The sequence below is a fragment of the Corythoichthys intestinalis genome, chromosome 7 (genome assembly GCF_030265065.1).
Source record: "Corythoichthys intestinalis isolate RoL2023-P3 chromosome 7, ASM3026506v1, whole genome shotgun sequence".
NCBI lineage: Eukaryota > Metazoa > Chordata > Actinopteri > Syngnathiformes > Syngnathidae > Corythoichthys > Corythoichthys intestinalis.
The window spans coordinates 16,774,713-16,789,261 of NC_080401.1; the positions used below are offsets into that span (position 1 = coordinate 16,774,713).

The 14,549-nt window shown below is 39.5% G+C and overlaps 1 protein-coding gene across 30 annotated transcripts in view; it reads right to left on the reverse strand.

Moving 5' to 3' along the window:
- Positions 1 to 14,549, reverse strand: part of adgrl2a (adhesion G protein-coupled receptor L2a) — a 218,478-nt gene that overhangs the window by 24,634 nt on the left and 179,295 nt on the right. For all 30 annotated transcript variants that reach the window (XM_057842113.1, XM_057842097.1, XM_057842110.1 and 27 more), the window contains 4 exons: positions 14,226 to 14,432; positions 13,459 to 13,679; positions 12,632 to 12,698; positions 4,215 to 4,306 (listed from right to left, as the gene is read on the reverse strand). In XM_057842113.1, the coding sequence (XP_057698096.1) occupies positions 4,215 to 4,306; positions 12,632 to 12,698; positions 13,459 to 13,679; positions 14,226 to 14,432 (587 nt within the window). The remainder of the gene's footprint in view (positions 1 to 4,214; positions 4,307 to 12,631; positions 12,699 to 13,458; positions 13,680 to 14,225; positions 14,433 to 14,549) is intronic.

Here is a 14,549-nt window from a genome sequence, read left to right on the forward strand (position 1 = left end):
AATACAAAACGTTTTACCATTTCAACATAACAGAGTTTCATACTATGTTTGCTTGAATCATACTATGAAACCTAGGTTGCTGATAGAAACTAGAACACAAAAATTAAAAAACTTATGAAAATTGATTGGTGCAAAAGTGAATAATACACCCTGAACAAAAGCTGCCATATCTACTATTTTGTATGACCTCCCTGAGCTGACAGGACATCAACAAGTCTGCAATGTATTGAATGGACAAGTTCCTGACCTATTAAAACATATATTTTTCTATTCTTCAAGAAAGATCCGTTTTAAAATCTTGATGTTGAATGGAGAGTGATGAACCAATTGTTTCTTTAGAATGCCACAGAGGCGCTCAGTTGGGTTCAGGTCAGTAGACATCTTGACCATTGAATCACTCTGACCCTGTCCTTTTAAAGAAATGCTACTCTGGCCTTGGCTGTATGCTTGGAGTCGTTGTCATATTGCAAAACTGAATGACGACCAAGGGCAGAGAGTGATGATAGGATCGTCTGCTTTAAAATACAACAGTACAACCAAGAATTCATGATTCCATAAATTAAAGGGCACTGCCACCACCATGTTTAACTGTAGGCAGCATTCACTGTGCACTCTTCACCTTTGCGACGACAGACAGTATTGAAGACAACGGCTCCAAAATTATTGATATCTCCAGAGTCCCAGTAGTGTGTTCATTTGTAAGCATGGCTCTTTGTGCATTGGCTTAAGGAGAGGCTTCCAACAAGGATGTATTTTGTGATGGGAAATAGTCACCCCCGTTTGGCTTTCTAGTCTTGAGCCAAATACAAAAAACTTGCATTGTGATTTTTTTCCTTCCTGTCTCATTAGGTGATGCTCCTTTTGAGGTTTTAACCTGCTTGCACAGCCCTGACGGTCAAAAGAGATAATTGCATGTCCATCTCGTTTAAATTTTGACACCACTTTCGCTCCAGCATTTTGACTAAAAAGAAAAGCTTTAGTGATTTTGGTCCGTGTAAGAAATTATTTTCTTTTTCTTTCGGGTCCATATGGTGCCATTACAGACAGCCTTAAGTGTTAAGGTGTTTCCTCATTAGTCAACACCCCTTTTATGGTCACCTGTCTGCCCGACACTTACAAGTTATTACATTCATCTGTGTTTGAAATCTTGTTAGGGAGAATTTTGTCTGCTTTTGCCCAAATGGTTTTAGGGGGTGTATTAATTTTTGCCCCATGATCTTTAAAGATTTGTCAAACATTTTTTGGGAAAGTGCAAAATAACTAATCTTGCTGTAAATCAATGGGCAACGTTTGCAGGATTTTTTTGCAGTGTAGTTTGCTATTCAAAATGTTGTTTCTGAAAGGAAAACACAGGTTTTCTGAAATAACAGTTTGGGTCTACTCAATATGTGCACTGTATTTTTGTTTTGGCTTTGTTGATTTGTTTCCTCAAATGTAATTTTATTCAGGCTTTTATCATGTTTTGCTGCGATTGGCTGACAACCAATTCGGGGTGTGCCCCGCATACCGCCTGCAGTTATCTGGGATAAGCTCCAGGACCCCCGCGACCCTCTTGAGGATAACCAGCATGGAAGATAAATGAGATGAAGGATGAATCATTTGTTTTCTGAAACGTACATTTGTTTCCACTTTTGTTCATTTGTTTTCTGGGGGGAAAAGGTTATTTTATTACCAAATATGTATATTTGGTTTGCCTTTTGTTATTTTGTTTTCTGAAATGTTTAATGCGATGAAAAAGTGTTTCACAATTTTTAATAGTGTTTTGCACTCCTCATCCATTAAGGGGTTAATATATCTATTGGTCCTAGCAGTGTTTTGACAAAAGCCTACCTAATACAGTTGTGGTGAAAAGTTTACATACACTTGTGAAGAACATAATGTCATGGCTCTCTTGAGTTTCCAGTTATTTCTACAACTCAGATTTTTCTCCCATAGAGTGATTGGAACAGATACTTCTTTGTCACAAAAAACATTCATGAAGTTTGGTTCTTTTATGACTTTACTATAGGTTAACAGAAAAAGTGATCAAATCTGCTGGGTCAAAAATATACATACATGGATCTGAAAAAGCGAATCATTGACTTGAACAAGTCAGGAAAGTCACTTGGAGCCATTTCAAAGCAGCTGCAGGTCCCAAGAGCAACAGTGCAAACAAATGTTTGTAAGTATAAAGTGCATGGCACTGTTTTGTCACTGCCACGATCAGGAAGAAAACGCAAGCTATCACCTGCTGCTGAGAGAAAATTGGTCAGGAGGGTGAAGATTCAACCGAGAATCACCAAAAAGCAGATCTGCCAAGAATTAGAAACTGCTGGAACACAGGTGTCAGTGTCCACAGTCAAGCGTGTTTTGCATCTCCATGGACTGAGAGGCTGCCGTGCAAGAAGGAAGCCCTTGCTCCAAAAGCGGCACCTTAAGGCTCGACTGAAGTTTGCTGCTGATCACATGGACAAAGATAAGACCTTCTGGAGGAAAGTTCTGTGGTCAGACGAAACAAAAATCGAGCTGTCTGGCCACAATGCCCAGCAATATGTTTGGAGGAGAAAAGGTGAGGCCTTTAACCCCAAGTACACCATGCCTACCGTCAAGCACAGTGGTGGTAGTATTATGCTGTGGGGCTGTGGTGAGGCCTTTAACCCCAAGTACACCATGCCTACCGTCAAGCACAGTGGTGGTAGTATTATGCTGTGGGGCTGTTTTGCTACCAATGGAACTGGTGCTTTACAGAGAGTAAATGGGATAATGAAGAAGGAGGATTACCTTCAAATTCTTCAAGATAACCTAACGTCATCAGCCCGAAGATTGGGTCTTGGGCGCAGTTGGGTGTTCCAACAGGACAATGACCCCAAACACACATCAAAAGTGGTAATGGAATGGCTAAATCAGGCTAGAATTAAGTTTTTCGAATGGCCTTCCCAAAGTCCTGACTTAAACCCCATTGAGAACTTGTGGAAAATGCTGAAGAAACAAGTCCATGTCAGAAAGCCATCAAATTTAACTGAACTGCACCAATTCTGTCAAGAAGAGTGGTCAAAGATTCGACCAGAAGCTTGCCAGAAGCTTGTGGATAGCTACCAAAAGCGCCTAATTGAAGTGAAAATGGCCAAGGGACATGTTACCAAATATTAGCGCTGGTGTATGTATATTTTTGACCCAGCAGATTTGATCAATTTTTTTTTGTTCACCAATAATAAAGTCATAAAAGAACCAAACTTCATGAATGTTTTTTGTGACTAAGAAGTATCTGTTCCAATCACTCTATCAGAGAAAAATCTGAGTTGTAGAAATAACTGGAAACTCAAGAGAGCCATGACATTATGTTCTTCACAAGTGTATGTAAACTTTTGACCACAACTCTATGTCTGGGTTCTGTTTTAAATGCTTAATAAACATGCCTCCTTTGGATCTTCCACTGTTTCATTTTCATAAAGTAATAATCAATAATTATGACAATTTTCGTTGGAATGACCTCAAATTTTCACAGCTTGTGTAGAAACGTTTTTGTGTTTAACGTTTGGCATTTCTAGCTTTTCTGGTCAAGAAATGCCGTTCACTTTAAAAGAAAAGGCATTTTGCGTCAGTGACTCTCTGGGGTTATGCGAAAGGACTAGTCTTCGTACCTCCTCTTCCAGGTAACATTGAAGAATTGAAACAGAGAATTACAGCTAGGCTGGAAACTGTTATCGAAGACATGCTACAGCGAGTTTGGCACTAGCTCGAATACCGACTCGACGTGTGCAGAGTCACAGGCGGCCCTCATATTGAACATTTATGAAAATCTGTCATAGAACCAACAACTATTTGTACTTTTCTTTGCAAATTTAACCAATAAAACTTATGACCTTCAACATAAACTGTATTTAGTTTCATTAAGCTCCATCAAGTAGTTTACGAGATATGGGCATTTAGAATGGGGTCATACATTTTGGAACACCCTGTACATTTTTGCAGTAGCAGCAGTGAACAGTCCACAATTGGTAATTTTAAAATGTACTAGGTTTTGTAGTAGTACATGTTTTCCAACTTAAATGCATTCCTTTTTTTCTTATTTGAAGAATTGATTTGAAAGACCGAAATAAGAGGTTAATCAGTATTTCAGGGAGTGAAAAACACTTTCACTAGAGTAAATATGGCTGAAGGTTTTAAAAGGATAGCAACAGTACCATATTGCAGAAAAATAGGGTGTGGCTATTTTGCACTGGAGGCTTACTTACTTGATATTCTCCAGTCTACTTGAGTCTGGTTTCAGGGTGGTTGAGTGCTTCACCATCTTGTACATGGTGATGACCAGGAAGATCAGATTGAGCTGTCAAATCAGAGGAAAGCATATATATGAATGACTGACACAGGGAAAAAATCCACCTTTGTCAATTCTATATTAAAGTTTCAGAATAAAAAGAGGAGGGAGCCAATCCTACATGTCCACACACTAATGCAATAAACATCTATCGCTCTAGTCCAGAGAAGACAGGTCATCTAGCGCCAAATTTAGTGTTATTCTATATCAATAAAAGCAGGGTAAAGCATTAAAATCCATCAGAGAAGGATTAAAAAAGAAAAAGAACAGGCTTGTCAGTCTGAGGAATTCAGAAGGGAACAAAAATGAGAAGTAGTAATCAGAAACATTCGTGTTTTACTCAACAAGAGCATTATTTCATGCGCACACTGAATTTTATAACCAGCTGGAAAAGGCTTAAGGGAGTATGGTACATTTTTACTTTTCATGCTCGAGAAAAAAACAAAAAGACCACAAATAGGAGAGATGAGAAGAAGGAGGAGTGGGTAGCATTTTAGTATATTGAACCTTAAGGGAATCAGTGGCACATAACCGTCTGGGAACAAAAAATAAATAAAGAAATAAAGAAAAGAGTCTGACGTGCTGAGAGTTCAGAAAGGTTTTTTTTCCTGCTACCTTGAAAATCAATACTGTGATTTAGAGACACAAAGCCTGGATGGACCGATCTACTTCAAATAAATTCACTTCAAAAAATATTTATTCTGGAACAAAGTAGACCCCGACCCAGCATGTTCATGCTCTCAAATGAGCAGATGAGCCTTAAAGAAAAAAAAAAAAAAAGGCGAGTAATATCTGAGAAAGATGAATTGGTGTGTATGTTCCTATCAAAGACAACACATGTAGCCAGACTTTGAAACAAAACTTTGAAGTGCTCGTTTTTCTACAGCATATCAAACCCTGGCAAGAGAAAATGGAGATGCATGTATTGTCCAGTGGGAGGGAACGAAATAAATGACCTTTGTGGGTGCCACTCAGACCTTGGCCACTCATTCTTAAACATATTTGGTCTGTGTGTGCGTGTGTGTGAGTTCGCCTATGAAAAGACTGCCCGTGATCGATACATCACCCCTCCTCATGCAATCAACTCATAGTGTGAAACACAATAACACAGGCTGTATGAGGGAGGTGGAGGCGCTGAATTGAGTGCCTTGGTTTATATCACCAATGGCAATGAATCTATGTTTTGTTTCGCCGGTATCTGCCCTTATTTCCATCATCTGTCTGTTTGAGTAAGATGGCGAGGGTGGGGATGGTCAACGGAAAGGAGGACATTTGAAAAGCCCCTTTTCACACAGCCTGGAGTGGTGACATGGATCCAATGAGACAGAGTAAAATGACACAGAGCTTTAAAGTAACAAAGCTGCATGGCACATGTCCCGCACCCCCCACCAACATGATTCCCTGGGGGATCCTCCTTCGTCCTCCATCCTTCACTCTGTCTTTTCTGTCTGGGAATCATCACTGCAAGCCATGCAGAAGCAACCATGCCACACTGGGACGTCAGGAGAAAGCTTCCCCCTTCACATTTTCAGAGGTAGCCTGCGTGTGTACACACTGAACTCCAAATGAACTGCTGGGAATAAAATATTAAAGGTGCAGATGGAGCTGTCCACATGATAAGAACTGCTTGCGACGTGTCATGATCCAAAAGGCCTTGTGTTCATGCGAGCTCAAGCATACTAATGGCTTATCCCCAACTACCACAAGCATACACTCATTACTTCCATGTAGCCCTTTCATTGAGCTAATACCCCCGGTGCACAGAGACAGGGCAATGATCTAAGTGCCTTCCACCAGCTTTTGTTTCATCTGGCTATTTTGTATAAGGGTGGGAAGGAAAATAAACCATAAATGCATGGCTGTGCACCACTGCAATGTATCTCACAAGAAATCCTGTAAATCACTTGCCACATTTGAAGTTGAGGTCATATATTTGTTGGAAAATTTTCATTTTAAGCTACAAGAGACAAAAGAAATGATTTGTGTTTTGTGTTATTCAATCATAAATATATTTGCTATTCTTACTACATTGTATTCTAGTTTACTGATTATATTGTTTGAAGATCCATGTCCAAATTGATGCATAAGCCTTTTTCATAGTGTATCGCACGCGACACGTCACTTTGCTCAATAATATTCATGACATTAGCAACCGTTGCTAGGCGGGTCAAGCTCGCGTTTGTCCCTTATGCTAAAAACATGTAAATAGTGTACAAACGAGATCTTTACTGAGCTGACCTGATCCAGAGGTAGCTTTTTTTATCGACACCTTTTTCTTGTCTTACGCCACTGACAATGTCATTATCCCGTTTCAACAATCTATCCTTTATCAACATATAACCTGTTTTTCTTATGTATAAAATCCTCTGGTTGCCTTACATTTCTGACCGTTCTTGGGGGTAATTTACATTGCTATTTTTGTGTAGCGATCGCAAATGCTTCTCAGTGACAGACAACGAACACTTTAAATTTTTCCATTAATAATAAACCTTAATTCTATTAATTTATTTACACTTCCCCCTTACTTCTTTTCAACAGAAAAGGTAAATCTGTTAGATCTAGAGCCTAACTCTATCAAAATGGCTAACCTTTTCGGGGCAGACTGTGGATCAGTGCTGTCAGGTATAGGACCATGGCCCACAACAAAATGTTTACTGCATATGAATGTGAATGACTTCACCTTGCTGGCGTTAAACTGGTCTTTTGGACGTCCGCACAAGTTGATCCATTGTTCACATTTCTTCCTCTGAGTTTTTGGCTTCGGGAAACGTATGAAGAAAACATCCTTCATATGTGGATGGTCGTAATGTCTAGAGTTGTTTCTACAAGTTCCATAGCAGCAGTGTTTACTCGGCATGTTCTTGTTTTAAAGATTATCGGCAGAAAACAAGCAGTAATTGCATGGGTTGTATGCGAGCGCGCTTCTATGTTGACCCTTTTCCAGTTTACAATGGTGACGTTACAGTCTAAAAATAGCATTCGTGCAGTACGCTGTTATGCTTTATCTAATTCTAAATTATTAGCTGCTTCGAATAGCAGCAATGGCATTTTTCAAGTATTTAAGAGACTGTATGAATGCTGATGGAGGTTGCATTCTCAACTCAACCTTCTATGCCATAGATATAGACATTAAACACTTCAATGAAAACAATAAGTATGTATGCCTTCTTGCACAGCTTGAATACTGTATGTATTTCCACAGCATTTGTAACCTTTAAGTGTTTGGAGATTTTCACCATTGTGGGACCACTAATGGGTATATTAAATTATCTTATGTTGGGACTGTAGCAAACCAAGTACACCTTGTCACTTTTCACTATCTGTCAGCAAGGAAACCTAAAAATGCTTTGCGGACCAATTTAAGAAGAATTTATCACTATGTTCTTTAGAGTGGTGCTAACGAGTACGTATGTCATCAAAACTCTACTTAATTATACTTATTTTCAATTATCTTACAAATAGCTCCATATTTACTATTTTATGGAGTGATTTCAATTACATAGAATTTGAAAAAAAAAAAACATTTGCCATGCTAGGGCCATAATATTGAGATATAATAATGTGTGGGTAGAAAGCAAAAGGAACAGAGGATTAGAAAGGAGAGCAGGGCTGGAAATCAATGTAACATGGTTTAGATGCAGATGTTAGCCACAAAAACACTGTTTTATCTCATTTTCCTCTTGCTTTGGGCCGCTTCTGCTCTCCTTCATTGACAAGGACAAAGGCAATTTGTCGAGAAACCCGAGGTCACTGGTGGTGAAGGCAAACCTTGCTCCTGCATAATCCCCGGAGATCAGCCTTTCCACAGTACTTTGTCTTTTTGAGTCATTTGTTGCACCGAATCAGAGGAGCGAGTTCTGCAAAACCTCATTTCTGTCACACATTAGCTACGCTCCAATACATTAGCAACTCGTGGGGTCATGATTCTTTCTCCACGGTCATCACCACCGGGATTCTGATCAACATTTCCACTGCAGACACATTTTTCATGCAAATCATTACAGAAGCAACGTACGATTGGAAAACAATGAGGGTCCAATTTAAAGAAGAAAAACATGCTCATGGGTGGTTGTCAGAGCGCATGCTAACAAGAGGAAGCAAGTAGGCTTGTAGATGTTCCGTTTTGCAATTACCGGTGTACACTTACACTTTTATAATGAGAGCAATCGAAACGAGTAAAAACATTGGGAAAACATGCCAGTTATTGAAATATGTGTAACATACTGTACTTACATAACACACTTTAATGTGCATTAGGGCTGAGCGATATTATAAAAAAGTGACATTGCGATTTTTGGGGGGTTTGTGATATATAATGCGATATTAAAACTAGAATAATTTTCACCAGACTTGAATAGCTCTGTTTGGGAATACTTTGGTTGACTCACTTTGACCACACTGTATTCATTCGAAATTTCCTGATCCGATCGCGCCGATCCGATCACGCCATTTTTCAGAGGATTGGAATCAGGTAAAAAGGATCAGGTTTTTAGTTTAAAAAAAAAAAGTATTTTTCTGCTTCATGCTAGAACAGCCTCTCACCCTCCCTTCTGAAAAACAGTGCGACCAAACTGTTTTTTTTTTTGTTTTGGTCACTAGTGCAGCTGGCATTTGGTACTTCAAGGTAACGATGATTGACAGGTTTGTAACTTTGATCTGGCAGAGACTTCTCGGTAGCTCTACGGTCAAAGGCACAAATGTGCGAATCATCGTTAAGCTTGGTATACAGTCTGAAGTGTGCTGTGGCAACTCATTCATTGTGTAAGTAAGATGATGTTCTCGGCAGCCTGAGCACCAAAGCAAAAACAACAACTTTTTTTCAGTATCGGACCGGGACTCAGTCCCAGCAGATTCTCAAAATCAGGTGACCTGGACTCGAGTGCAAAGATATGCAATCGGCACATCTCTAGGATTCATACAATATCGTTTAATTCAGGTGAAAGTGGTTCATCTGTGAATGATGAAGATTGGTGTACAGGGATCCCCGCTACTTAGCGCTTCAAACTTGGCGCCTTCAGTCCATCGCAGATTTTTTTTCAATCAACAAAAATAATAAATAAATAAATAAATGAATAAATACAGATGAGCTGTCCCTAGCCCAGGGGTGGGTAAATCGGTCCTCAAGGGTCGTAGTGGGTCCTGGTCTTTTTTCCAACTGATCCAGCACAGACACTATAACCAATGAGGCTTCTGGTGAAACAAAAAACACCTGACTGCGATCAACTGATTGCACTTGCAAGACACCAGATTGGTGAAAAGGTTTCCTTTTGATGGGTTGGAACAGAAACCCGAACCCAGAGCGGCCCTTTGCGGAATAGTTTGTTCATCCCTGCCGTATCTGATAGCGCTGTCTCACGCTTGCTCGCTTCCTTCCTCTCTCTTCCTGTTCTTTGTTTGTAAGAGAGTGAGCTGGAGTTGCTTATTAAAGTAAATAATGATTGACATACGGTTAAGCTGTGATCTTGCCACAGACTTGACCTTCAAAGCGACTCATGCGTCAATCATCGTTTAACTTGTTAAACAGTTGCTGTGGCAACTCATTGTGTGTAAGTTTTAAATGGATTGGGCGTCTACTTTTTTTCTTGTTTAAAAATAATTCTGTGGAATAGTAACATGTTTAAAACTTATCATAATTATTACATTTAAAGTGCCTAAAAACATTTATTAAAATATATATATATATATATATATATATATATATCAGTATTTCTCAAATGGTGGGGCGCGCCCCCCTGGGGGGGCGCAGAGCGATGCCGGGGGGGCGCATGTGACCTCGGGGAACATGCTTTTTTTTTTTTTTTCTGCCGTACTGGAATAAAGTGTACTTGCGCATCCACTCAGTGGGTGGCAGTGGCGCTCTCATTTTCAGAGTGCGTGCAGTATTTTTGAACTAAGGAAGAGCACTCATCACACAGAAAACAAATATGAAGAGTAGTGTGCCGCCGCCGTTTTCGAAAGCCGTTTTCCGACCGGACTCACTCACGCAGCGACCCACTGTCTTGTCCGGTTCTCACGCCGCCGCCCGATAAGTGCCATTTTCGGCTTTGGATCGTCACGACGACCGCCCTCACCTACGGTTCTACCTCGGCCGCCGAGAATGCGCTTTGTTCGTGCCGTTTGCCTTTTAGCTTGGACTTTTAATACTGTGGGTGATGAGGAAAGACTGTTTACTGTGTCTAAAAATAATTATAGCGGACCGCCAGAAGCCAAATCAGTTAAGACGCCACTTAAAGACATTCGACCCCAATCTCATTGATAAGCCGCTTGATTGTTTTTCAGCGAAAACGTGCCGAATATTGCCAACAATCGTCCTGCTTTGTCAGTGTTATATCAGTAAACCAGTGAGCATTGTTAGCATACTCATTGCAAAATGACTCCACACCATTGCAAAGGAGGTAATACTGAGTGTGAGCAGCAAAAATAAAAACTGTCCTTCTGTCCAAGGACACTCTTTTTTTCCTTTATTCATTTTTGTTTTTCGGTCAAATTTTTTGGCATATTGTCCTCATGAGTGAATGTTTCTAATCAATTTGAATTTGTTATTGTTTACTTATTTTATTACATTTTATTTTTCAGTATCAAATGGTCAAAAATGTACCTTGAGTGTATTTTTACAGTTTGAATGTGACTTTTTTTTAATTCAGGCAAATTGATGCACGTCAAGTCTTCTCTGTTACAAACAAAACAATGTTAATAAAGTTATACTTTATTATAAGTTGATCGATGTTACTTTTTTTCTTTATTAGAAAAAAGGGACAATATTAGGCAGATGCGTATTTATGATAGTAATTTTATAGACAAATAATACTATTTACAGTGGCGGCAGAGAGTTTGGGGGGGCGCGAAACATTTACGTCTTGCTTGGGGGGGGTCGCAGAAAATAATTGAGAAGCACTGATATATATACACAGTATATAGATATATAAAAGCTTTTTTAGCTTTTGGGGAAAAAGGTGAAAAAAACATATGTATCTCTTTCCAATGACAGACTTGAATAAATAAATTGAAAAAAAAAAAAAAAAAAACATCTACTTTGCGGTTTTTCACTTATCGCGGCGGGTTCTGGTCCCCATTAACCGCAAAAAACGAGGGATCACTGCGTATAAAATGGATTCAGAAAGCCATATCTCTGCACAATTTCTGCTTTTATGAAGAAAAACAAATGTTTACATTGAAACCAAAACAATCGACGTCCTGTGATGGGACTATTGCGCATGCGCACATTGCGATGGCTATGTTCAAACGATTTATTTCGCAGGCCTAATGAGCATTGTTCAGTGTTTTATTTGCCACACTTTGCATTCATTCTTATTTGAGTTCTCCTAAAAACTAGTATTTGGACATGTATCACATAAGATACTTTCCAACCAACAGAAATTTTGAGTCAGTAATTTTAATTTGACCACTTTCATATATATAAGGAATGCACTTCAGATAAATATGTTAATCTGCTCCACATTAGGCAAAAAGCTGTAAAATATCTCTGCTTTCAAAACACCTTGAGTCTACCAGAGACGTGCTAGTATTTGACATGGATGCCACTTTTCATTCTCTCGCTGCAGCACATTTTCACTGTCGGTTTAATGTTCAACAAGAGGTCACTGCATCTGTAGATACAGCACCAACCATGGTGCTAGATAATGAACACAGCGCTGACCAAATGTAACCCATCTGCCAGGCACAGAAGACAGACGTTTGCAGAGCTTCCTTGTTTCTGTGAGGGTGCATGAGGGTAAGCTAAATCATGGTCAACTAAATAGGGTTGAAAGTATTTTTTCCCCCTTTTTGCTGCCCTCACACAGAGGTGGTAACGCACACTCTGGCCTGGAGTGTGAGATAATAATGTCATGACCAGTAAATAATTGTTTGGCTCAATGGGGCATATGCTATATGTCCTTCACCTTAAACAGCCCTTGACCAAACAAAGCTATGCTCTCACTGATGCTGTCATTTGCTATATACGGTTGATACACAACACAAAAGAAGGCGGGTGAAGAGCAAGAGCAGAGTAGCTATAAAATCTTAACGTGCCCTTTTACTTGAATGAACGCATCATAGCGCTTCACTGTAAAACAAAAGCTCACATCTGTAGCCTTCCCTTTCCACTATGTAAAGGCACAGACAAACTAACAGACCCTGATCTGTGTCAGCTGCTGAGAGATTATTGTACGATGACTCCAAAAAATGTCTAAGGCACAAGGAGGTTTGGAGCTTAGAAAATCCAGCTGATTATTTTCCCTCACTTCCACCTTAATCTCTTCCCTGCATCTCCTTCATCTCGCCCACTCACTCTGTCAGCCTCACTCTTCAGAGAAAATACAACTTAAAGCTTACCATGATGATAAAGGTGACAGGTCCTATGAAACTCCAGATGAAATGATTATCCACACTTAGCCAACACCTGAGAGAGAAAAAAGACACAAAATACACACTTCAGTTTGGAGAAGAGCAACATGTAACGAATTGCCTAGTAATGGGTATTTGATTACATTTCTATCAATTAATGTGACTCATATTTATGAAAATAGTATTATTTGAGGGTGAAACTAATCTCTGAAGTTATGTAATGATGTTCTTCAGTTAGACTAAATCACCTCTGCTGTTTGAAGTCAATAAGTGTACTCCATTGTTTAAAGGCATTTTTGGTCAATGGACAACAGTTTTCCAATGCTTCCACTCAAATAATTGAATATTATGCCCATCTCCAGAATTGACTGCCTGCTACTCATCTTTAGGATGTAAAATTATTTTTCATCAATATCTACGCTCAAAAGCCCATTTAGAGATTGTACAGAGTAAAGGAAATACATTAAGAAGCCCCACTTCATAGTCTCGGCAGCGATGCAGTCATTAATCTATATAAAATGCTTTTTTTTTTGTTTTGTTTTTTTTGCACAGGGCATTTACAAACAAGAGGTCACATGAGGGTCTTTTAGCAGAAAGGCATTAATGTAGCCACACTAAACCCCCTCCCCTTTCAAACCAAAGTGCTGAGTCTGTCAGACCCTTTCAAATGACATGAAAAATTGAACAGCTGCACATCCTTGTCGACAGTAGCTCAGGTAGTTTGATGCTGCCAATGGGGAATTTGCATATGGTGTAAGTAGAAACTGAGATTTAATCTTTTCTGCCAATAAAATAAGCCCAAATGATTTCCTTACGCTTTTTCTGTCCCATAGCTTCTGTAGTCGATTACTGCCGACACGCCCACTATGATGGCGGGAAAGAGGTACCCAGACACATAGTAGTACTTTTTCCGTGAGTATTCACTTTCAAAGACTTCCACGAGCATGAGGTATAGCTGTACTCCCTCTAAACACATCCAGGAGAACGAAGCCAAGAAGAAGAAATGTAGGATCCCCGCAATGATTGCACAGCCAATCTGCGTGAGAACAAATATCCATATTAAAGACATATGCAATTGATCAAAAAAGCATATACTCTCTTTTAAATTAGAGTACACATCACATGACCAAACAGTGAAGATGATGTGAATATATAATGGCTTTTCATCAGCAGAAAAAAACTCTTCTAATGAAGCTGAAATTAGTCCAAAGGTGAGATTTAATTGGGGGGGGTGGGGGGCACATTTTTTTATTACTCAGAAACATATCATAAAATGCTGTAGTAGGTGAGAAAACTAAACATGAAACAAAGCAAGTGAAACCATGGCGACTTTGGCTTTAAAAGAGGAAAAAAAGAACGTCAAGCGGTGGGCACAGCTTGTTAGTTTTCTACAATATTAATGGTGCTGTCTTACTCATGTCATGTCAGGGACAAGCTGAGAGGCTTTGGAACAAACAACACTTAAAGTCGCATCCATTTAACTCTGAAGATTCTTTTGCCTTGTTTTGGGGAGTCGTGAGGCGATAACATGGAAGCGAACAAATGCAAAGTAAATCATTAGGGTGCACACCCTCATCCTTACCCTGGGCTCTGTCATATCGATACCAATTAGGAATATTAACTCTGCGAGGAAGAGATTAATGCAGAGGTTTTTGTGAATGGTGTTGCGATCGCTCTGCAGGCCTCTGAAGAAGCAAAATGTGAAGATGCTCATGCTTAGGCAGATGAGCGACACAACGATGCCCACGCGGGTGATGATAGTCAACAGCAGCTCATGTGATCTGTTGACCTGGGAGAAAAAACATCAAATTAAAAACATATTTGTGACTTGCAATTAATGACACCAACATTTGATGTTTTGATAAAAGCAACACATTTATATATGAGGTTTTATATTTCCAGTGTT